General features: G+C 38.9%; 1 protein-coding gene across 1 annotated transcript in view; it reads right to left on the bottom strand.

Annotated features, from left to right (window-relative positions):
- The window catches only part of LOC136859016 (death-associated protein kinase 1), a 1,193,585-nt gene that overhangs the window by 1,006,420 nt on the left and 161,398 nt on the right, over positions 1 to 25,767 (bottom strand). Inside the window, exons 6-7 of the mRNA XM_068225494.1 lie at positions 9,067 to 9,265; positions 3,462 to 3,551 (exon numbers count right to left, since the gene is read on the bottom strand). Coding sequence (XP_068081595.1) covers positions 3,462 to 3,551; positions 9,067 to 9,265 — 289 coding nt within the window. The remainder of the gene's footprint in view (positions 1 to 3,461; positions 3,552 to 9,066; positions 9,266 to 25,767) is intronic.

Genomic DNA, 25,767 nt, shown 5'->3' on the forward strand with positions numbered 1-25,767 from the left:
AGTAGTAGAGTAGAAAGAATTACAGGGGAGTACCAAGCTGGTTTCAAGACCTGGAAGATCGATGATGGACTATATTTTCACCATGAGAATGACTCTGGAAAAGACATATGAATACAACGTTCGACTAGGACATATTTTTATAGATTTTTAACAAGCCTATGACAAAGTAAAGAGATCAACATTGTTTAAATTCCCACAGAAGTTGATAAAATTGACTAAGATGACCCTGGAGAACAGCAGAAGTCAGGTAAAAGTCCACGGAAGTCTGTCAAGATCTTTCAGAACCGAAGAAGGCCTAAGGCAAGGAGATCCCTTATCACCAGTGTTATTTAATCTAGTGTTGGAGAAAGCTGTAAGATAAATAACTACTAATGTGGGTGGTAATATTTACAATGTCCGGCTCCGTGGCTAAATGGTTAGCGTGCTGGCCTTTGGTCACAGGGGTCCCGGGTTCGATTCCCGGTGGGGTCGGGAATTTTAACCATCATTGATTAATTTTGCTGGCACGGGGGGCTGGGTGTATGTGTCGTCTTCATCAACATTTCATCCTAATCACGACACGCAGATCACCTACGGGTGTTGAATTCAAAGATCTGCACCTGGTGAGCTGAACATGCCCTCGGACACTCCTGGCTCTAAAAGCCATACGCCATTTCATTTTTATTTATTTTCAATATTTACAATAGACTGATCCAAATTTTGGCTTATGCAGATGATGTGATGATACCTGTGTAGAATCTCTTTTAAATGTTTTCTGTATGATGTGGAATGTTATTGTAGAGTATTTTATTTGTAAATCTTTTTTAAGGAATACTTACTGTATGATGTGGAGTGTTATGGTAGAATATTTTATTCGTATTCCATTTAGCTACCTAACCTGTATGGAGTAAAATATTTTTGTAGTATGTTTTATTTGTATTCCCTTTATCTACTTAAGTAACTACTAGATTGTAAATTATTGTTCTATAATAGCTGGAACAGTCCAGAAAGGTTGTGACGCAGACTTTTAGAACAGGGTGTGTTGGCCCCTGTTGGTTGTTGATTCTAGAAATATGTCCTTACTAATTCTGGAAAATGGAAAGTTCGCAATTAGTGTCCGTATATGTTCTGGAACATCGCGACTGGGTAAAGAGTTATGATTGATGGATCTGGGTGGCGATAGACAAGCTCCCATACGCTGATTGGTCACTCGGTAATCACACCAAGGCCAGATTTCCCTTTTTAAGTGAGCAAGGCAGGATTTCGTGGTCTTTCGTTCTCTCGCCAGTCCAAGGTTTTGATGCATGTCTGTGAATCCTCCCTCGCAGGATGGGCTACCTTGGGGTAAGCACACTTGATCTCAGTTCCACTTTAATTTATATTTAATGTCCCCTTGCATTTTCATATAGGAGTTTACTCTACTCGCCCAGACTCGCCACTCTGTTACTTCAGATACCTTAGCTTTTCAGCTGAGCCTGCCTGTTTGCTTTCGAGGCACTCCCCTTTCCTAGTTTTGCTAAACATGTAATTTGCAGATTAATTTAATTTCCCTCGGGGGTTTGCCTCTAGTAACTCCGTGTCACTTGATGCACGCTAGTTTTTCTGCTGCCCCGCATCAGAAGTGTTTTTTGTGTGGGAGTAAGTTGAACTGGCCTCTGTACCAAGTTTAAATATTTCTGATTTTCCCCTTTATCCATTATGTTTCTCAGAAGTCTTAGAAAGCGTGTTAACTTCCATTTAAATGTTGTATTTGTATTTTGTGTTTCCTCTTACCTTCAAAATTGTATTGTAGAACTTGGAGTATGCGAAGATATGTTTAGTTAAACTCTTGGCCTAATAGCAAAGCTCTTGTCAAACAACATCTAATCTTGTATTCGTAAATTTTGTAGCTGGATTTTTTGGATAGATGAATTTTGTTCGAAACTTGCCTTGTAATGTTCATTTTGGAAATAATATCTTAAATAAAAGATCACCGTTGATTTTTTAGGAAACCCGCAACCTTCGTATCTCTACGGCCCCGGTAGGTTTGCCCAGACCCGTTCCACGTTCCTTATGATAGTCGTCAAGTTGCCTAACCTGATATTTGTTTGTGTGTATTTGGCGCAGTTCATATGATGTTTATTGTACGTTAAGGTTTTTAAGTGCCGTGTAATTTGATTTATTTTTCTCTTTACTTAACGGTGTACCGTGTAACCGCTGAAAGCCGGTTACAACACTTGCTAGAAGTAACGAGGCACTTACAACCCTGCCTTGAGGGAGCTGAAAGATGTGGCTGGGTCTTTGGGTTTGGAGATAAGTGAGGCTAAATCTAAATATATGGTAATGGAAAGAAATGGTAGGAACACTGGAAAACTCCAAGTGGATGGTTACACCTTTGAAGCAGTAGATAGCTTCACATATTTTTGCTCAGTAATAACATCAGAAAATAAAGTTGAGACAGATATTGTAAATCGTATTAAGGCTGCCAACAGATCCTACAGGGCACTGTACCCCCTTCTGAGAAGTAAAAACTAAAGCAGGAAATTACAACTGACTCTATACAAAATGATAATTACACCATTATTTATATATGGGATTGAGGCTTGGGTACTGATTGAGACCACAGAGAGGAGATTAAATGTGTGGGAAAGGAAAGTACCAACGAAGATATTTGGACCGGTGAAGGAGGGAGATTTATGGAGAATCAGAACAAATGAAGAAATAAGATTATTGTATAAGGAGCTAGACTAGGTGACCTCAATCAAAATGAGAGGAACTGGATGGCTGGGGCATGTAGAACGGATGGAGGAGGGAAGACTTCCAAGGAAAGCACAGACAGGGCACCCTGGGGGCAGGAGAAGGAGAGGTCAGCCCCGGATGAGATGGCTGGAGGATGTGGAGACTGATCTGAGGACCGTTGGAGTCAGGAGGTGGCGTAGGCGTGCTGAAAACTGGGACGACTGGAGAGCGGTGGTCGCGGAGGCCAAGGTCCTTAAAGGACTGTAGAGCCATGGAGTAAGTAAGTAAGTAAAATTAATTTAACAAAATGTATAACTACCATAAATAAAAAAATTTAAAATCATGTTTTAGTTCATTTCCCCCTCCCCCAAACATATCCTCATTTTGTGAAGACCCTATGTGATAGAGAAAAACTAATTTCATTTTTGAAATAAACAATGAAACATACATTACAATAGGTTACTAAAGTCCAAACAATTTAAATATATATATTTGTACAGGCCTGTGTTTGCAGAAAATGTGAAGTGCCAGAATTTTGCTCCACTAGTGTTCATTTACATGCCGGTAAATTTACAATATGAGGCTGTAGTATCTGTGCATCTTCAAATACCAACAGACTGATTAGGGATCAAACCTGCCAACATGGGCTCATGAAATATCCAGCAATCTACCTCACAAGCGTTTCACCTCTATGGAAGCATCTTTAAAGCTGAAATAACAAGTGCTTGAAAAAAAAAAAAAAAAAAAGTCATTTGTTACCTTACCTGCCACTTCCGTAATACTTGAGCATTTCTCTCCTTGTTTATATTTATTTCATTTTCCAAAGCTGGTAGGTGAGAAACAGCACAGTAAGTCTGTAAAGCACAGATAATACAAAAATACTAACATAAAATATGAACTTAAAACATTTTTTTCTCCCATAATAATAATTATAATTTAGAATGTCAGGAGAGCTTGGTTTGGGTTGGTCTGTTGTAGAAGACTTGCTAAAGCTGATAAAATTTTTAAGAATAAGCACACTTTATGTCTACCCTATACAGGTAATAAACTAATCATGAGATGAATCCCAATATTGTCAAAGGAAATAGATTAAGAGCATTCAAATCTAATGACAGTAGACTTGAATTACTCCATTACATACATCAGTATGTTTAGTAATAATAATAATAATAATAATAATAATAATAATAATAATAATAATAATAATAATGGTGGTGGTAGTTCCTCAGTTGGAGGAAATGCCACTGAAAACTGTGCAGCATTTGTACTCCATGTTAGGAGCAGCTGCAAAAGGTGTCTGTTCCCATGTTACGGGTGGCCTCAAGAAACCCTGGCAGCAGGTATAAAATGTCCTTGACGACAGGCGGAGTGACGCGTCGGTTGAGGTATTTTTTTGTCGTATTAACATGCAGTTGACTCCTCTTAATTTGGATAAAAATCCTACGGCAGCCCCTCTAAGCGACGCGCACCGTTTTCACCCGAGCAATGTGGAAAATGGACGAGGACTACCGACACGTCGTTGATGTCGGCTCAAGAAGCTAGACCAAAAGACTTCAAATCGTATCAGACTAGCCACTGTCAACATTGGGACAATGACAGACCAAAGCTGAGAACTGGCCACCTCTTTGAAGCAGCAGAATGTGGACATAGCTTGCATTCAAGAAACCCGATGGGTAGGTGCAAAATCAAGAGATATCAGAGAAGGTTACAAGATAATCTACAATGGTAAGAAAAGTACAAATGGTGTAGGTGTGATTGTAAACCAGTGGATGTGCGACATTGTCTCTGAAGTAGCACGCATCAGCGACTGCCTGATGTCAGTAAAGATCAACTTGGCGACCAGTTTAATTCGAGTTGTGACATGCTATGCCCCATAGACTGGCTGCCTTGAAGAAGAGGAAGGCAAATTTTGGAACGAACTCGAATCACACATTCAAGCTGTTGATAATAGTGAAATTCTTTTCACTGGTGGAGATCTAAATGGACATATTGGTCATAATGATAATCGTATGGCCTCAGCTACCGTGTGCAGACATTTCAAGATGACGCCATCTGGCTGTCTGCTTGTCAATTTCGACGTTCCGTTTTACTCTAGGTCCACTAGATGGCAGACCGAGTAAACCGAAACTCTCTTGGGCGTCTATGGCTGCGATTTAATTAATTTTGTCGGGTAAACACCAAATGTGTCACCAGAGATCTTTTACATGCCGACATCATACGACATGGAGTGTCGAATGGATTTTTTTCCGCCCCTTCAAAAATCAGACTACCTCTGCCGGGTTTGTACCTGCTATCTTGGGATCCGGAGGCCAACACTCTACCACTGATCCACAGAGGCAGCTATGTTGGTCATAAAAGGGAAGGATTTGAATGCTAGAATTTGTTGAAGCATGGGATCTGTCTGTAACAAACACCTTTTTTAGAAAGCGGAATTCACACCTTATCACCTACTATAGTGGAAGCCATCTGTCCCAAATTGACTACTGGATAACATGACGAAAGACCTTGCGATGGTCAAGGATACGAATATGATCCCATATGACAGCATTGCTCCTCAACACCAACTACTTGTACTAGATGATGCAGTCCCATAGATTATGTATCTGTAAGGCACAGCACAAAGACTGAATGCATTAAATGGTGGAGACTATTAGAACATCGAGCTACCATCAAAGAAGCATTGATATAATCTATTTCATATTCTACAAAGTCATCCATAGAAGTTCGCTACAACACACTGTCTGAATCCATCAAGACCTGTGCGACATCCACCCAAGGTGTCACCAAACCTTATTGACGAGCAGACTTTGTGGTGGAATGATGATGTGTAGCAGGTAACTAGGGAAAAGAAAGCCGCTTACAAGACATGGCACCAGACACGCAGCTTTGAGGATTTAGAAAGGTACCAGGTTCTTAAGTCCAGTGCAAAATGAGCTATAGCAACTATGACAAGCTGGATAAGCCCGGTAGCACGAATAGAATTTACAAAATTGCCTGTGTTGCGAGTGCGCCACACAAGATCTAGGTCATGTTATCAAAATCAAAGACAGAAATGGGCTCCTCCTAAAAAAGAGATATGACATACATTGCTGGAAGGAGCATTCTAAGGATGCATGCAACAAGGAGTTCCCTCATCTGCCTCTACCTACAGCTGACCCCATTCACAGCCCAGTGCCCACTATTACTATGGAAGAAGTGTCCAACAAAATGAAGTCTGGGAAAGCACCTGGTGCAGATGACATCCCAGCCAAAGTATGGAATCTTCTGGAAAAACAAGATGTAGTATGGCTTACCAACTTCTCCAACAAGATCATTATGGAGGACACAGTACCAGAAGCCTGGAAGAACAGTATCACAATTCCAATTTGGAAAGGAAAAGGAGATATACAGGACTGCTCAAATTATAGGCCAATCTGCCTCTTATGGCATACTGTGAACATTTTTGAACGTGTTCTTGATGCAACATTACGAAACATCATCACTGCTTCATCAAACCAGTATGGCTTTGTCAAAAACAGATGCCATCCATGTATTTGTCTATTGATGGAAAGACATCACGAGAAAAGGAAGATAATTCACTAGGCCTTTCTTGATTTGGAAAAGGCGTTCGACAGAGTACCACATGATCTCATTTGGCTGCCAATGATACTACACAGTGTACCTAAAGCCTATGTCAACTGGGTGAAACTTCTGTACTGAAAGACGTTAAGTTCAGTAAGGTGTGCAGCAGGAATGTCCGATACCTTCCAAATCAATGTTTGTGTCCATCAAGGATCAGCCTTGTCCCCACTGCTCTTCATACTCTGCATGAACGCCATCATAAATGACATCCAGACCAGGCATCCATGGACATTATTATATACGGACAATGTCATGTTAGCTATCGAGACACATGAGGGTCTCGAACAGTAAGTACAAGAGTGGAAGTTGCGTCTTGAAGAATTTGGGATGAAATTAAATCTGAAGACGGAGTACCTGGAATGTGGTGACCGAACTTATGGCACGATCACTGTGGGTGGGGTTCAACTTAATAAGGTGACCCAGTTCAAATATGTTGGGTCATGCATCACCTCAGACTCCTGATATCAAGACACATGGATGAAATGGCGCCAAGTTACTGGAGTCCTGTGTGATAAGAAAATTCCATTGCATCTAAAATCTAAAGTCTATCGTATAGTAATTAGACCGGTGGCCCTTTATGGATCTGAATGCTGCCCTACAACATCGAAGCACGAACAGGCACTTCATGCAATGGAAATGAAGATGGTGTGGTGGTCCAATTGCTTGACTCAACTAAACCATACCAGGAACGATGCTATGTGGAAGAAATTCAAGACTGTCCCAATCACAGAGAAAATGTATGAATCACGTCTGTGATGGTATGGGCATGTACTATGCAGCAGTGAAACCTCAGTTGCAAAGACTGCCCTTCAACTTAACATGAAGAGTCACCGACCTCGAGGGCGACCTCAAACACGCTGGCTGGATAGGGTGAGAGATGACACGCGGCTCACCAAACTCAGCCCTTGGGATGCCATGGATCGATTGAAGTGGAGGAAACATTGCAAGAAGGCAGACCCCACATAAATGGGAAAATGCAAATAATAATAATAATAAATATAAGACATCATATGTTGAGAGGCCAAATATACGTGTGCACATATGTAGACTTCAGAAAGACATACGACTCCACTGACCATGATGTGTTGCTTCAAATAATTGCACAAATGGGAGTCGACAAAAAACTGCCTGCAGTAATACAAGTAACCCTGACTAATTTCATCTCCAAAGTGAAATTCCAAGGATGCTTCACTGCACGCTTTGAAATTAATTGGGTATTAGACAGGGAGATGGACTGTCACCACTCTTGTTCAACTGTGTGCTGGAGAAAGTAATACAGGAATGGCATCAGATACTTCAAGATAGAAACGTGTTCAGACCGTTAAGAATTGGGATGAAGAGGAATAGAGTGGAAATTGACTGCATAGCTTTTGTGGATGATATAGCAATAATGACAGAGAATTTTGAAACTGAGACAGAAGAAATTAAAGTACTGACAGAAGTAGCCGAACAAAGAGGCTTGCAGATATCCTTTGAAAATATGGAAGTTATGTCAAGACAACAATATGGAACAATAAACTGTGTGCTTAAGTTTTAATACCCTGATGAGTGGATCCAATCAAAAGGACTAGATACATTGGCGGCTAGAGAAAAAATATGAAGGTAGCTCTCAAAACATATACAATAAAATGTACTTTTCTATAAATACCAAAATTCATTATTATAACACTGTCATCAAGCTGGTATCACTCTATTAGTCAGAATGCCTTTTCCTCTCTCAGAAATATGTGCTCGCTAAGTTAGAGCAAGACTCTCCATAAAATACTTGGCCCAAACTACAAAAACGGGATCTACATTAGAAAATCCTGACGGGAAATTTAGTATAAGATAGAGAAGATCATGGACACAATGTGCAAATGCAGGGCTCGCTTCTATAGTCGCATACGTTGGATGGATGACTCTAGATTGTCAAAATGCATTTTTAACTATTTTGACTCAAAACCAAAAACAATTTACTGGTATGTTAACATGAAGAAAGACCTCAAAGAAATAGGCCTATGACCAGAGAATGCACACAAATTTCATGACTTTTGGGACTTTCAGAGATGAGAAATGGACAACTGATGCAAGGTGGTTGGATGAACGCTGTGCTCAACATGGTGATCTAATGAAAACCTACTGGATCAAATGAAAATTAAATAAATTCCAGAAGGTATAATCAAATTTACCGTGGTCCCTAGTTGGCCGATTTTAGCAAGTAATAATAACAATAATAATAAATCTACATCATCATCATCTTCACCACTGTTACTCTCAATAAAATCAAATTCATATCTCACTTTTTGATTTTGCTGTCTGACGAACGCAATAGGGGAGGCATTTTTGCTGTTCGTATAGAAGATTACATTCACTTTGTCAAAAATTATTGCATTCCCTTCATTAATCTAAGTGTATTGAAAAGCAAATGTACCAAGACAAAATATGTAAACTCTGTGGAACAGAATTCAACAGCAATGTGTCTGTACAAAAAGCAGAATTCCATAATAAAATTACATCATGGAACAGTTTCAGCTGACATGACAATGGAACTGTTCCGTAACTCAGCGACAATGGAATAACAGCAAAAGACGGCAAAACCTAGGAGATAACCTTGATTTTCATCTTTCTTTCTTTTCTTCTTTCCTTTCTGGAATATGGTGAAGGACAAGGAGCCATAGAATGATAAAATGGCAAGGAATTTCCCAAACTAGCTTCATGAATTTTAAATGAATGTCCATTTAATATACAACCTATAAACATAACACTTACTTGTAACCAAGGATGTCCCAAACAGTCTGCAACAGATGCACGATGTGATGGTTCTTTAACTAGCAGCTGTGAGATGAAATCCTTAGCTAGTTCCGAAGTGTCAGAAAAATATTCTTCATCAAAACTGTAGTTTCCTTCAACAACATTTGAAAATGTTTCCTGTTTATCCTCACCCAGAAAGGGAGATGCACCACTTAACCTACACAAAAAATAGGTAATTTTAAGAGTTAAATAAAATAAAATTAAATTAAAGTTACTTACACATGTACATATCTTGACACAAAAAGTGGCTAGCTATATGTATCTTAAGTCCCCAAGTAAAAGCACAGCCAAGAGGATGGGATACAATAGAGATTTCTTGGCTAGTTAATACACTAAAATTTATCTACATTTTCTCAATAAAAGAAAGCATTTTTATCTTTGAAAGAATTTTAAATTACCCTACACACTGCTCATCACTCTCTTAACATAATACAAATATGTAAGTTTACTGGCAAAGTGCGTACAGGAAATATTTATATTAAAGAGAAAGGCAAGAAATACCTGCTACATTATAAAAGACCATTGTACGGGATGAGGTATATGAAGTTTGACACCAATTCTTCAATTTAAGAGTCCGCTCCGTTTTTGTACTGGGAAGCATACTTGATAGAAATATATTTTTTGATGTATGTATGTCTACCCCTTTGTCCCGTATTTGTCCTCCAAGTAGCCTGTGCAGTGACCTCAACTACATGCACTAGCCATGAGTCTTGCTAGGTGTGCTAGTTCCCAACTGATAGCCCAAATTGGCAAACTAGGGCAAAATACTGGCAACCAAGAATGAGTTACCTAGAAAGTTTATAATTTCCAATAAGGACCAATTATATTGGAATTATGAATTTACTCATTCAGGACAAATACTGTATTTCAAGTTCCTTATGGGAATCAAATTCTACATCATCTGATGGCCTAGCAGCCATCATGTTTTGTAAAAGAGATCAGGTCGCTCATAATGCATTGGCACTGCCTGTGGTTCCAAGTAACCTGCGCAGTAGCCTACATTACATGCACTAGCCATGTGTTGGTAGGTGTGCTAGTTACCAACTGATGAGCCCACATTGGCACATTGGGGTGAATTGCTGGTGACCAAGAATTAGTTAGCTGGGAAGTTTATCATTTCCAGTAATGGACCAAATATGTTGGAATTATGAATCTACTCATTAGGACAAATACTTCAAGTTTCCTATGGGAATTGAAATCTGTATCATCTGATGGCGTAGCAGGCATCATTTTTGGTCAAAGAGACCAAGTCCTTCATAGTGCACTGGCACTGCCTGTGGCTCCAAGTAAAAGGAAATGTACTGGGATGAAATCGCACAGAAACTGGAGGAAGGTTCTAAAGGTAATATGAAGATGTTATATGGCATTGTGAGATATGACAAGGAAGATATTAGAGCTATAGAGACTGTTGACAGACAAATAGCCAGGGATGTGCAGGACATCAGGAATATCATGAAAGTATATTTTGATAATCTTTTAAATGAATCTGCATACTCAGAATCTAGTGAATGGTCAGGAATAACTGGTGATGATGTACTGCTTACCTGGAATGAGCTAGAAAGAGTACTATACCAGATGAAGAGGGGTAAATCAGCTGGAATGGATGAAGTAACAGCTGATATGATCAATCCAGCAGAACCATCTGACATCCAATGGATGTACTGAATTCTGAGTGTAGTACGGCATCAGAATCAGGTGCCTGGAGATTGATCCAAGGAAGTAATTATTCTGATATTTAAATTATTATGATATTTAAGAAAGGAAGTCGTTGAAAGTGTGAGAACTACAGAGGTATTACACTTCTGTCCCATGGTTTAAAGATTATGGAAAAAATTATAGAAGTTAGACTCCAAACCTTATTAGAACCTATCTTAGAGGAAAAACAACATGGGTTTAAACCTCACAAGAGCACTGCAGACCTAATCTTTGCCTTGCGAATGCTCATGGAGAAGTACTGGAAAAGGAGAAAAGACCTATATGTGGTCTTCTTAGATTTGGAAAAGGCTTATAATAGTGTATGAAGAGACATCTCGAGAAGCCTAGAAACTCTAGACGTACCAGAATACTTTATAGTGGCAAGATCAAAATGATATACGATACGTGCTACAGTTACATCAGACTTTGTGATGATCATTCAGAATGGTTTGAGACAACTGGGGGAGTTCAACAGGGAAGTGCTCTTTCACCTCTGCTGTTTATGGCACTCTCCTACACATCCTTACTACAACCCATAAACACCCTCATAACCATGTACCCTTTATTTACAATCCCATTTATATGATTACCCCAATGAAGATCTTTCCTTATATTAACACCTAGGTACTTTCAGTGATCCCCAAAAGCAAGTTTCACCCCATCAACGCAGTAATTAAAACTGAGTGGATTTTTCCTATTTGTGAAACACACAACCTGACTTTTAACCCCCTTTATCATCATACCATTGTGTACTGTCCAACTCGCTACATAATAGAGGTTGCTCACAATCTTGCAACTTATTTATTACTCTATACAGAATAACATCATCCGCAAAAAGCCCTATCTCTGATTCCACTTCTTTACTCATATCATTTATATATATATATATATATATATATATAAGAAAATATTAAGGTCAAATAATACTGCCGTGAGGAATACCCTTCTTAATTATTACAGGGTCAGATAAAGCTTCACCTACTATAATTCTCTGAGATCTATTTTCTAGAAATATAGCCACCCATTCAGTCACTCTTTTGTCAAGTCCTATTGCACTCATTTTTGCCAGTAGTTTCCCATGATCCACGCTACCAAATTACTTAGACAGGTTAATTGTGATACAATTCATTTGACCTCCTGAAACCAAGATATCTGCTATATCTTGCTGGAATCCTACAAGTTGAGCTTCAGTGGAATAACCTTTCCTCAACCCAAACTGCCTTCTATCGAACCAGTTATTAATTTTGCAAACATGACTAATATAATCAGAAAGAATGCATTCCCAAAGCTTACATGCAATGCATGACAAACCGACTGGCCTGTAATTTTCAGCTTCATGTCAATCACCCTTTCCTTTATACACAGGGGCTACTATAGCCGCTCTCCATTTATTTGGTATAACTCCTTCATGCAAACAATAATCAAATAAGTACTTCAGATATAGTAGTATATCCCAACCCATTGTCCTTAGTCATGATCATCATTCGTCGTCGTGCTCATTAATAAGCGTCGTGACCTCATAACTCCATCATTTCCGTGTTGCAACCATGACAAGATGTCTCCATCCCAAGCGGTTTCCACATTTCTTTAATATGATCTGAAGTGGTAGACCAGTGATCTTCTTCGCCTGATCTATCCATCTGCTTGCTGTGCTTCCTCGTGGTCTACTGCCTTCAATTTTGCCTTGTAAAATTACCTTTTCCAAGTTCTCTCCGTCTTGTCTTAAAATGTGGCCAAGGAACTGGAGGTAACGCTCACTCACACAAGAAGATAGGCATTTCTTACGCATTGTCCTTAGTATATCCCCTGAAATCTTACCCATTCCAGCCACTTTTCTAGTTCTGAACTTTTGTACCTCATTGTAAATGTCACTGCTATCATAGGTAAATTTTAATACTTCTTTAGTATTAGTGACCTCTAACCAGACATTATCCCTGTAAACAACAATCTTCACATACTGCACACTGAATACTTCTGCCTTCTGAAGATCCTCGCATACACACTCTCCTTGTTCATTAATGATTCCTGAAATGTTCTTCTTGGAACCTGTTTTTGCCTTAAAGTACCCATGCATACCCTTCCATTTTTCACTAAAATTTGTATGGCTGCCAATTATTCTTGCCATCATGTTATCCTTAGCTGACTTCTTTGCTAGATTCAATTTCCTAGTAAGTTCCCTCAATTTCTCCTTACTTCCACATCCATTTCTAACTCTATTTCTTACCAATCTGCATCTCCTTCTTAGTCTCTTTACTTCTGTGTTATAATATAGTGGGTTTTTACCATTCCTTACCACCTTTCAAGGTACAAACCTGTTTTCACATTCCCCAACAATTGCTTTAAAACCATCCCAGAGTCTGTTTACATTTCTATTTACTGTTTCCTGCCAATCATAATTTACTTTCCAAAAAGTCCCTCATCCCTGTTTTATCAGCCATATAGTACTGCTTAATAGTCCTACTTTCAAGACCTTCCTTTCTATCACATTTATTATTTTTAACTACAACAAAAACAGGTTTGTGATCACTAATACCATCTATTACTTCGGTTTCTTTATACAGCTCATCTAGTTTTACCAGCACCACGTTCAGAATATTCTTCCCTCTAGTTGGTTCCATCACTTTCTGAGCCAGCTGTCTTTCCCATATTAACTTATTTCCATTTATTGGCCACGCTTCCCGTCATTCGTAGTACCTTCTCAATTGACATTTGGTAAATTTAGATCTCCCGCTACAACCACATTCCTTTCCATACTGTTTACCACATAGCTGATAATCTTATCAAATAATTTTGAATCAGTGTCAGTGCTACCCTTTCCCGATCTGTACACACCAAAGACATCAAGTTGCCTATTATCTTTAGAAATGAGCCTTACACCTAGAATTTCATGTCTGTCAAATTTTTCGTAGCTTACAAATTCTTCTTTCACCAGAATGAAAACTCCCTCTCCCACCATTCCTGTCCTATCTCCACAATACACACTCCAGTTCCGTGAGAAAATTTCTGCATCCATTATACCATCATTTCTCAGCCATGATTCAACTCATATTACAATATCTGGTAAGTATATATCTATTCCTTTCTTTACGATACTTCTAAAGTTCAACACTAGCATTTTTATGTCATCCCTACTTGACTTCCAGATCCCTGTACCTTTATCACTGCTCCCTAGACCACCCTGTTTCCGTGAATGTACCTCCCTATAACCCTTCTAAACAAATTTCCTAACTTATACGTAACATTACGGTTTAAGTGAAGGCCATCTGAGCACAGATCACTATCTCCACCCACCCATTAGGAACTAGAAATCTCACTCCCAGTTTCCCACATACCCACTCCATTGTCTCATTTAAATCCCCGATCACCTTCCAGTTAGAATCCCTCCTACACAGTATTCCACTGATAACTATCTCCGCTTCCTTAAATTTCACCCCTGCTGCATTTACCAGATCCAACACATCCCCAACTATGTTGGTACTTATACCTGCTTGCCTTATGTTGTTGGTACCAATGTGAAACACTACCACCTTCTCCTTTCCCTCCTCCTTATCTTCTACTTTCCTCAACATCTCCCTCAACCTAATTCCTGGATAACACTCTACCCTGGTTCCCTTTCCTCCACACTTTTTCCCCACATGTCTTAACAATGGAATCCGCCATGACCAGCCTCAACCCTGCCCACCTCATTTGATCCCCTCCCCTCATCGTCAGCCCTACCTTTCCGACAGCTGCAGAAGCTACTTCCTCCTCCCTTTTCTCCCTTCCATGACCCTGTTGCACCTGTCTTTTCCTATCCTCTACTCTACATTTCCCTTTCCTACCTTCTTCCTTCCTCCTCTTTCCACATTTCTCAACAACAGTTCCCTGCTCCTCATCTTCCCTCTGTTGTTCTACCAGCAGCAATTCCTACCGATTCCTGACAGACATCTGCCCTGAATTCTGATCCTGAATAGAGCCCTTGGCCTGCAATCTCCTTCTCCTTAAGACATTAGACCACCTGTCTTCTACAATTCTCCCCTATCTTCTCTGGAAGAAAGACTAAGGTCTGCAAGACTTAACTGGTTCGGGCATGTAAAGAGAATGCTAGGCACTCGAACACCACATGCATACATGGAACAGACAATCAGAGGAAGGAGACCAGTTGGACCACCAAGGAAATGATGGCTGGCCCAACTGAAGACAGACGTAGAGAGTAGAGGAGGGTGCTGGAGTATGATCAAGGAGAGCGAGACCTACATGGACAGACAACACTGACGAGAACTCACTGACCACCATAAAAATAGGAAACCACGAAGAATCACCCTCTGGGCTGCCGAACCCACTTGTCTCCCAAATGCAAGCTCACAGATATGTGAAACGAAATGTGTAGCCAATTCGCTTGCTTCGGGAAAATGGTGGGCATTATGTACCTTGTGTATAGCATAACTATTCCTCTGTACAATACTGACTTCTACGATTCATGTGTTTTGTTTTAAAAGGGTTATCTCTGGAATATATCATCTATGGAATAATGTTTACATTCTTCGGTGGAATAATGTTCACATTCTTCAATCACATGGCATCTATTAGCCGTAGTATGCATACTGACGATATTCACGAGCAGTTATGCAACAGAGCAGTAATAGTGACAGTTTTCCATCAACAGGAAGCAACATATCATTGATGCCAGAGAGGACAAGAAAACAAATGATTGTGCTATATGTTCAGACAGGAAAATGAAGGGTGGTGGAAGGAAAATGTCATTTCTTTATGGAACCTGTCAGGGAACCCTGGACCCCATTCCAAAAAGTTCTTATGAAAGTATTACATGATGAAAAAAATACCACTGTGCGTGTTGTTGACTGACTGATGATATACAATTTTGTACAAATTTAATTTCATGAATTAATCATATAAAATAAATATCTGCTTATTTCTTCCCATAATCGTTTGATTTTAAAATGGACCTGTAGCAAATGTGAGTGGAAATATAACTGTACTCTAATGTGCAAGTACTTATTTCACCATTCCAAGACATATAACTGACAGAGAGAAGAAATATGAAGCATTACACAGTAATTACAAATATTCTGCACATTACAGAAAAATTATATTTTTCTCATGTTACTACCTCAAAAGTTAAAGCCATATTTTGAATAAAATTAAAGTCCAAAGGGATAGACAACGTAGAAACAGAACTTGTTAAGAGAAAAACTGACAATTTCACCCACCATAACTCATATATTTAATCATTCACTAACAACTGGCAAGTATCCCTCCTTGTGAAAACCTGCTGTTGTAATTCTGCTGTGAAAAAATTAACCCCCTCAAGATGTTACCATGTTACCTACAACCAATTTGTAAGTATATTAAGGACACTTTCAGGAGATTTAGAATACATTAAACACCAACAGCAACTACTGTAGCTGTAAATACACAATACTCTTGACAAACACCAGTATCGCTTTGATGCAACCACAGTACTAGTACTGCACTATTTAAGGTTACAACCAACATTTGGAATGCGTTATATAAAAGAGAAGTTACAGTACTAACTTTTCTTAACCTCTCTAAGGCTTCTGACTCAGATAACACACACATAATACTTTCCAACCTAGTTTAGCTTCACCTTTCGTCAAACAGTCCCAAGTGGGTGAACACATATCGCTGCAGTCACCAGCAGAATATAAGAGATAGAAATAAGTGATATCATTCCCGTCAACCTGTAAGGTTGGGGGTCATGAGTAATGTCCTAGGAGAACTAGGAGAATTTTCCGTGTATATCAATAATATGGTTCAAAAACTAGGACAACTGGTGCATACTAGACTGGAGACATTTAAAATATGGTGCTGGAGGAGAAAGCAAAAATCTTGTTGCCAGCAAGGATCACAAATCAAGATAATCTTAGAACAGGTGGAAAAAAATCTCTACTACCAACAATAAGGAAATGAAGAGGCCAACAGTAATTGGCCATCTCTGCAGGTACACGTGTGCACATACAGTAAATGGTGTCCTAAAATAAACAATCACCGCTGCTCCACTCCAGTACTGAAAAAAAGAGAGGAAGGGAGAGAAGGGGTAGTGCTGAAGGCACAGTGACCTCCTCGCTTAACACATTGTTGTACATAGAGAGTCCGCTACAAGACTTCGTTGTGACTGAAATGCACATAGTGCAGATGTATTGAAGAACAGTAGTAAGAAACGCTCACTGATAATTACAGTATCAAGAGGTAAAGGGGGTTTTTAAACTGAAAAGTATTTGATACTAGTTAGGAATATTTTGAAGCTGCGTTACGTCGGGTCATAATCTGAAAACATCATTTACTAGTTTGTAATTTGGTTCTGGACTTCACTGAAGATCTGAAATTTCGAACAAAGGTAGATGGAAGGGGCTCCGAATGCACCTCGAAGCCAGAATTTTTCATTTTCGCTTTTGTTGGTGAGTTATGAACAAAAATACCATCGGAAAACATGTATTGGGATATGACAATCCAACGGGTTGACACCAAGATTAAATGCATAGAGTCACTGTCGCTAGGCAACGTACATAAGATAGGTAGAGAAAACAATATTCAAGGAGCCATTTTACGTGCAGGGGGTAGGAAGCCGTTTTTGGTCTTGTATAATGTGAGGGCATATGACGCTGTTGATGGTGATTCTTCTGTTGGATGGGGACGTAAAGTCTTGAGCTATTCGAGAAGAGTGGTCTATGTGCCGGTGACGGGTTTCATCCTCTTCATTCATACTATCATATATCATGTCATTCATGTCTTTCAACAAGCAACTTTTACAAGAATTACCCAATGTTCTACACAGTTACAAGTCTATCGACTACACGGCAGAGCTTTTGAAAGACTTGGAGTCACCTGGAGTACCCTCGAACATCTTAGAGCGGACGATTGTGGCACCAATTATCCTTCTTAAGAATAAGAATCCTGCCCTCTGCAATGAACACAGCTCTGAAACTAATGACTAATATTATTGAGATGATTGGTCATGCCGCGAACGAAGTAATATTCATTCCTCGGATTCAAATAATTTCTTCGGATATACAGTTTAAGTTTAGATGTCTGCAGTGTTCAAAATAAAATTTTTCTATGTAATAATAAAGCAAGCATAATCTTCTTCTTCTTACTATATATAAAAATGTATGTATGTATGTATGTAAATGACTCATCTCCTCCTACACCACTGGAGTAATTTCAACCAAACTTGGTACACTTATGACTTACTATCTGGAGACAAGCACTGTGGGGGTAAGCCCTTAGGGGTGGAGGGGTCAGGGGGGCAAGGTATAAAAATAATCAAAAAAAGTGTCGAATCCACAGTTTTCAGGGTCGCTGAGATGAAAGTGACACTCCCGATTTTTCAAAAGTCGAAGTTCAGCTCCCTTTCGCACGGAGGACAAGGGGGGAGTGATATATAAAATTAAACGAAAATAATGTCGAATACATGGTTTTCGGGAGTCGCCAAGGTGAACTGTATACTAAGGATTTTTAGTATCAGGAGACAAACCACGTGGGGGTAAGACAGGCCAGGAACCCTTAGGGGGGGGGGGCTAGGGAGGTCAGATAAACAAATTAACAAAAATAGTGTCGAATCCATACTTTTCGGGCTCACTGAAATGAATAGCAACACTCCGGAATTTTTAAATGTTCAAGTTCAGCCCTCTTCGTGGTGGGGGGCGATGGGAGAGTGATATATAGAAATAATAGAAAATAGTGTTGAATACATAGTTTTCGGGGTCACTGAGATGAACAGTGACACTCCCGATTTTTCAAAAGTTGAAGTTCAGCTCCCTTTCGCGCGGAGGACAAGGGGGGAGTGATATATAAAATTAAACGAAAATAATGTCGAATACATGGTTTTCGGGAGTCGCCAAGGTGAACTGTATACTAAGGATTTTTAGTGTCAGGAGACAAACCACATGGGGGTAAAATACCCCAGAAACCCTTAGGGTGTGTGTGTGTGTGTGTGTGCGTGCAAGGGGACTGAGATATACAAATCATAGAAAGTAGTGTCGAATCCATACTTTTTTGGGATCACTGAGATGAATAGTAACACTCCCGATTTTTTAAAACTCAAAGTTTAGCCCACTTTGGGGTGGGGGAGGGGGAAGTGAGAAATAATAATATTCGAACATACTGCCGAATCCATAGTTTTCCGGGATGCTGAGATGAATAGTAACATTCCGGATTTTTAAAGTTAACTTCAGCCCCCTTTGGCATAGGGAGTGAGAAAGGGTGAAAAAATAAATTGTCAGAAATGACCGAGATAATTGGTCGTGTGTATGTTCCAGTATGACTTCGTACCTGGAAAACATAGTGTGGCTGTAAGACGCCTCTACAACCACTAGGGAAGCAGGTGAAATATAATCCATATTAATAAATGGAAGTCAGTTTGGTGCGATCTATATATATAAAGACATAAAAGTGAAAACAGATGTGAATTAGTGAGACCATTCTAGGATCTTAGAAATTTAAAGCTTGGTATCGGACAAGCTGATGACTTCAGGATCCCTAGAAAAACCTCAAATTCTCAAAATTCTCTGAGGGATACACGCTGGGAGTTTCAAATATGCATAAGAACACAGTCGGTGATATTTATCCAGAATCTACAGGTTTTATGGGATTAAAAGTTTCCTGAAAGTCCTGATTTTTAACCCCCTCTCCCATTACCAAGATGGCAGCACAATCTCCCAGACGAGTTAGAAAATTGAAATTTGGCAGAATTATAGCTTTTAGCATGTAACCGACGGAAAATTTATGAGACGTTTAAAAATGTTATTTTTTAGCCCCGAAAAACACCGAAATATGGAGGCAATTTTAATGATGGTGCAGTCCTTCCTTCCGATGTATTTCGTGGCTAAACGGTCATATCACAAAACAGATGGCACAATCTCCCATTTGGAGTGATCTACAACTTTGGTCCTACGACCTTTTGTCGTATCTCTATCTCTTATACATTAAATTTTTTACTATTTCTGGATTTACCTACATCTCGCACTTTGTACACATATAATTATGGTTTGATTCACTTATAGGAAAGATGGGATCATCAAATTCCACACAAATATTGGCCCACCCAGTAGCCATATGTGAGCCAAATTCTATGATTGAAGCTGTCGCGTAAGTATCTGAAAAGTAATTCACTGTGTGAAAACCTTACACAAATTTCACCTTATTCAACGTTTCTAAAACATAGTGAAGTGTGGTAGACAAGTGCACCTGTCCTTATCATCACAACTCCACAACTCGTACTTTACATTGGAAACAACGTTTGCGAACCTCCCTATGCTTTTTCTTGGATAACGCCAATTGACATGCAATTTAAAAATTATTATTCACTTCATGTACAGTAATTTACTTTGATATCCGTATACAATTTGGAATACCGTAGCGAAGCATGAGTACATAGCTAGTAGTTACATAATTTCAACAAAAGAAAAATGGAAATTAACCATGAAACAGGTACCAGTATTAAATAAAGAGTTATGTCAAATACTGACTTTACAGTACGTGTAAGTGATGAGTTCCTCCTTCCTTCCAGAACATTAATAATCAGTCCATGACCTGTTCCTGTTTATCATCTGCTCTAGCTGCTTGGGAATGGAATCTATTAGATGTTGAAAAAAGTCTGGTTCATTCCTCAGATTCACCCAAACTTGATGGTGTCGTAGGTACGACATCGTAACTGACGTAAAACCTTCAATTATTATGTTTAATATATTTTAATTATAGTTTATTTAATGCTAAATTATCCTTTATTAAGTGTTAAACATGACTAGTATATGGTTTCTCTGTAAATACGTAGTATAAAATTGCATAACCTCAAATACATATTGTTTAACCTCAAAATCTATATGGTCGAAAGCGGTAGAAAATTCCGTAATGTTTGTATGTTAGACTTATTGTACTATAATTTGGTATAGGTGAAAGGTTCTGGAAACTTACTGTAAGCTTTTATTATCCAGATACATGTAGAGACATTACGAATGTTGTAGATATTTCTATGTATATTTTTCTATATTGAAAGAACATTCGAGTACCCATTCGACGAGCTGGTCGATCGATGTTTCGAGTGTGTTTCATTAGAGTGTTGTAAGAACTCTTCCAGAAGTCGATCATTCTAGACGGTTGGTCGAGTAGTATAAATATCGAGCTCTCAGTCAGTAAAAGCAGTTCTCAGTTCTAAGTTCGCAGATCTTGATTCTTGGGACTCAGGCAAGTGATGGATTGGGAGTGATTGTTGGGCTCCGAGGTGGAGTCAGATCACTGGACTCGAGTGAGTGAGGCGGGGAATTCAAGAGAGAGTATGTTATAGTGCGCGCGTTAGTGATGTTGATATCTGTACTTGGCAGAATCGACTTCAGGGTACTCCACTATTGGATGTTGTATATAGTGCCATTTGCTACTGTGTAAAAGTGTGTGTTGTGACGTACAGTGTAAATAAAGTAATTTGTATAAGGAAGCGAACGTGTTCTCGTGTGATATTTATTTACGTCAAATAAAATCGCAACGTAGAACGATAATGGCAATGCATTATCAGAGCCGCTCTTGTCTTCTCCTGACCTGGAACATTATAAGTTAAGAACTTCATTTTCCCGTATTGAACTGAGATTCACAATTAAAATTAAAGAAGGTTCAACCTATTCAATACAAAATGTGTTGTACAAGGTGTTCATAACATATTATTTATTATTACTAGTACCGGTTTCGATGCTTAATGGCGTCATCAGCTAGAAATCACAAAATCCATAACCTAAAAAGCAAAACAACACCCACTAATGGTAGTATACACAAAGAAACCTTCGCAGAACGAGAACACATTACCAAACTCGCAAAGAAAATTAAAGATCACGACCTTATCATCACAAAAGCCGATAAGGGCAGTACGACCGTTATCATGGATAAAATTGATTACATTGAAAAAACAAAAAGTTTTTTCAATAATGGCTCCTTCTCTATAGTTACCTGGCAAATCCAACGTCCCCTAAAACAAACTTTAAAAAATACATCATTTCTTTTCACAGAACAAGAAAAAACGCGATTAATTAACATGAATCCCGGTCTGCCTACCGTCAAAGCTTTCCCCAAAATCCATAAGACCGGCGTCCCCATACGCCCCATCATTAACTACAGACCTAGCCCATTATACAAATTGACCCAATTCATCCAAAAATTCCTTAGTAAAAATTATAAATTTCAGTCGAAAAAATCTGTAAAAAACACTACTGAATTAATCGAAAAACTAAATAAATTTAAAATACAACCGCTTCACACCCTTCATTCATTTGATATCAATAACATGTATCCCAGCATTAACGCTAAAAAACTTCTTCCCATAATCCAAAATAACCTAAAAACATATAGTGGGCTAAGTAAACTCAAGATCCAGGAGTTCATGCAGGTCCTAAAACTAGTGATACACAAAATCTATTTCACATTTGACAAATGTATATACCAACAAGGTGGACTGGCTATGGGGTCGCCGGCCTCAGGAATTTTGGCGGAGATATACATAGATTTCCTAGAAGACACGGCAATTAATAACAATAATATTTTTTCAAACATACTTTTCTGGTCCAGATATGTCGATGACACTCTGGTTATTCTGGATGACAGAACGGTTAATGCAGCTACTACCCATAACAATTTAAACAAGATAGATCCTAATATAAAATTAACTTTGGAATCCGAGACCAATAACTCAATTTTTTAGACCTCACAATCAAGAGACTTCCTTCTTCACTAGAATATAATATCTACAGAAAATCAACACAAACAGCGACAACTATCAGAAGAAACTCCACACACCCACACACACAAGTCGCCACTTACTATAGTATGGTAGACCGTGCACTAAAAATACCGTTATCCAAGGAAAACCTAAAGAAAGAACTGAATACCATACGTGCCATCGCTAAATATAACGGTTATAATTCTCCATTCATAGAACGCATTATCAACAAATGTAAACATACACTAAAGACAACATTAACCAAAGAAAGACTTAACCCTGCCCTATACGGCACCTTCACTTTTAATGAAAACATACACAGTGTAACTAACATCTTCAAGAAACATAATATTAAAATATCGTACAGAACCAACAATAGAAATATGGATATAGTTCACAATACCAAGTCAATAAACAAATCCGGCATTCACGCAAAATCAGGTGTTTACCGTTTCCAATGAAATAACTGTTTTTCCTCGTACATTGGACAGACCAGGAGAAGCTTCAAAGTCAGATACTTAGAACACGTCAATGCCATTAAGTATAATAGGTTTTCTGCAATAGGCCAACACATACATGACTCAAAGCATAATTTCACTACCAAAGAACAAGACCTAGAAATTCTCAAAAACATAAACAAAGGCCCTTTACTCGATGTTACGGAAAACTGTTTTATTCACTTAGATCAATTTTTCAATCCTAATCTAAACCTTAATGAAATTTCAGAAAAACCTAATATCCTTTTCGATTTCCTAATCAAAGTCTTTAGAGGTATCAAAATCACGGAGATGAAATCAATCTTTTACGCTCTCCAAAACACTCTTCTATGTCCCACACCACCGCCACTCCGCCCCCCTGACCCGCCTTGAACTCCGCCTTCCCATCCCTTCCATTCCATTCCATTCCTCTCTCCTTCTCCCCTTCCTGCTCCTCCCACCCTACCTTCACACTCACTCAACTTACACACACCCATCTCATTCGTCCACAACTCTTCTCACAACATACAACCAGCACGCTAAACAAGGTGAGTCTCATATCCTATCATATTCGGCCGCGATCCCATTTTTAGCTATCCACTTCATTAACTTAGTTTTTTCTTCCTTTTAAGCTTCACCACCCACGTTGAGCTGAGACAACCTTAAAAAATCAACCTTATTCAACCTCTCAACGTCAGGTGTCTTGCCAAACACATACAACACTGGACCTGAACTTACATATGTCTCCATTGAACAACAATAGAAGAGTGGACAATTTTACTGCAATGTTTTATTACCATATAAAGACTTTTATTCTCAGTCATCAGACCAATTTTATTGTACAATACTTACCTGCCTCATTAGACTATAACGCCTCTATGTGTTATATTATATCACCATATTTTACACATCATTCTTCTAGCTTTAATGAGAAAACAGCCTATCATTTGTATTTTGCAATGTATGTATTATCTATACAACTTTTATGACATGTACTCTGCCCACTTTGTGATTTCTAGCTGATGATGAAGCCATTAAGCGTCGAAACCAGTACTAGTAATAATAAATAATATGTTGTGAACACTTTGTACAACACATTTTGTATTGAATAGGTTGAAACTTCTTTAATTCTAATTGTGACCTGGAACACACGTGTTTACCGTTCTTGCTCAAACATGTTCTATTATGTCTCAGTCAGACAACTTGGGTGGCCAGTCAAGCATGTGAATGTCAGGATGCTGTAAGAAGAAAGCTTCGGTTACATGTACAGTGTGAACAGAGCGTTATCTTGCACAAACCTGATAAAAGGAACTTCTATTTACCTTAAAAAAAAAAAAAAAAAAAAAAAAGAAGCTCTTCATAACACTTTCCAACCGGACACCGGCACTTTAGCCGTTTACCTGAATTGGAGCAAAATACCTTTTCATCCAACCAGATTATAATTTCCCATTCCTGTCGTGGAGTAACACTTTCTTGTAGTGCAAAGCCTACATGAAGTTTTCTGTGGATAGGAAGAAGTCGCCCCCCTTTTCGCAGCTCGGCGACTGTGAAAACCTGCAGCACAGAGTCAGCAACTCACAGTAGTTCAGCTTACTGGCAGTTCCAATGAGGCAATCGCATTACCTATAGTCGCAAATGGAGAATTGTCCATAGTTTGAACGATTCCAGCAACCTGTTCCGAAGTAATTCTTCTAGGAGCCTTGTTGTGTCATATAATCTAGTATTCCTTCTTCACCTCGTTCTTGCCATATTTCTATCCATTTCCAAACTGTCTCAAGACTGCATGGTATTGCTTGAGCTATTACTTCAGAGGGGGGGCATGCGAACTTGCCACAGGCCAATAATATGGCCTTGTTTCGCTTGTGATAACATAGGAGCCATCTTATAGTATTAGAGTATAACGAAATCTAGGCCACCACAGAATAGATACAATGTATACAATGTGCCTTCAGCACTACCCATACACTCCCTTCATCTCCAGTACTGGAGTGGCCTTCAACACCACTCCTTCACTCCCTCCTCTCCTTTTTAGACTGGAGTGGGGCAATGCTGACTGTTTATGTCGAGACATCATTTATGTGCATGTGTGTACAATAGTTTTATAGCTAACTCTCACAGTGCCGAGGTGCCAATGCATCAGCACTTACAGTAAATTCTGTACGAAAAATGCCAGAATACCAATTCGATCGGCACACTCTTATAATTGGTGTAGTTATGCAGTGAGGTGCGATCGGCACACTCTTATAATTGGTGTAGTTATGCAGTGAGGTGCTAGATGGTTCAACAAATCAGGTAGTAAGAAGGTAGAATGTTTTAAATTCCTTCTTATATCATTAGATGGCATTGACAAAGCTTAATTTTTGCTAGTTTACTCGTTCATTGTGAGTGTATAGTCTGTGAGTGCTGATGTCTATGATCCAATGTGGCAGCCACCTTGTTTGTTTACGTCCGTGTGTTGTGATTCACTTTTTCAATAATTTTACATTATAACTGAAGCATTTGAGTTATTTATCATAATATATTACGTTTATTATTATTTCTACTGTAGTTATAGTTACATAGCAATTTATTCAGGCTGTAGTAAAGTTATAAATAGAGTGAAACTCGGTTAAGAAGTTCCCGCATAAAAAGTTTTCCCGCCTAAGAAGTGTGATATTCTTGGTCCCTTGATCAGTTGCATTAAGATATATGTATATTTTTCCCGTTTAAAGTGTTCTGTTGTAAATGTATTTCCCGGTTAAACAGTTCAGATTTTAGAGCCCCTTGAGA

The sequence above is a fragment of the Anabrus simplex genome, chromosome 1 (genome assembly GCF_040414725.1).
Source record: "Anabrus simplex isolate iqAnaSimp1 chromosome 1, ASM4041472v1, whole genome shotgun sequence".
Lineage (NCBI taxonomy): Eukaryota > Metazoa > Arthropoda > Insecta > Orthoptera > Tettigoniidae > Anabrus > Anabrus simplex.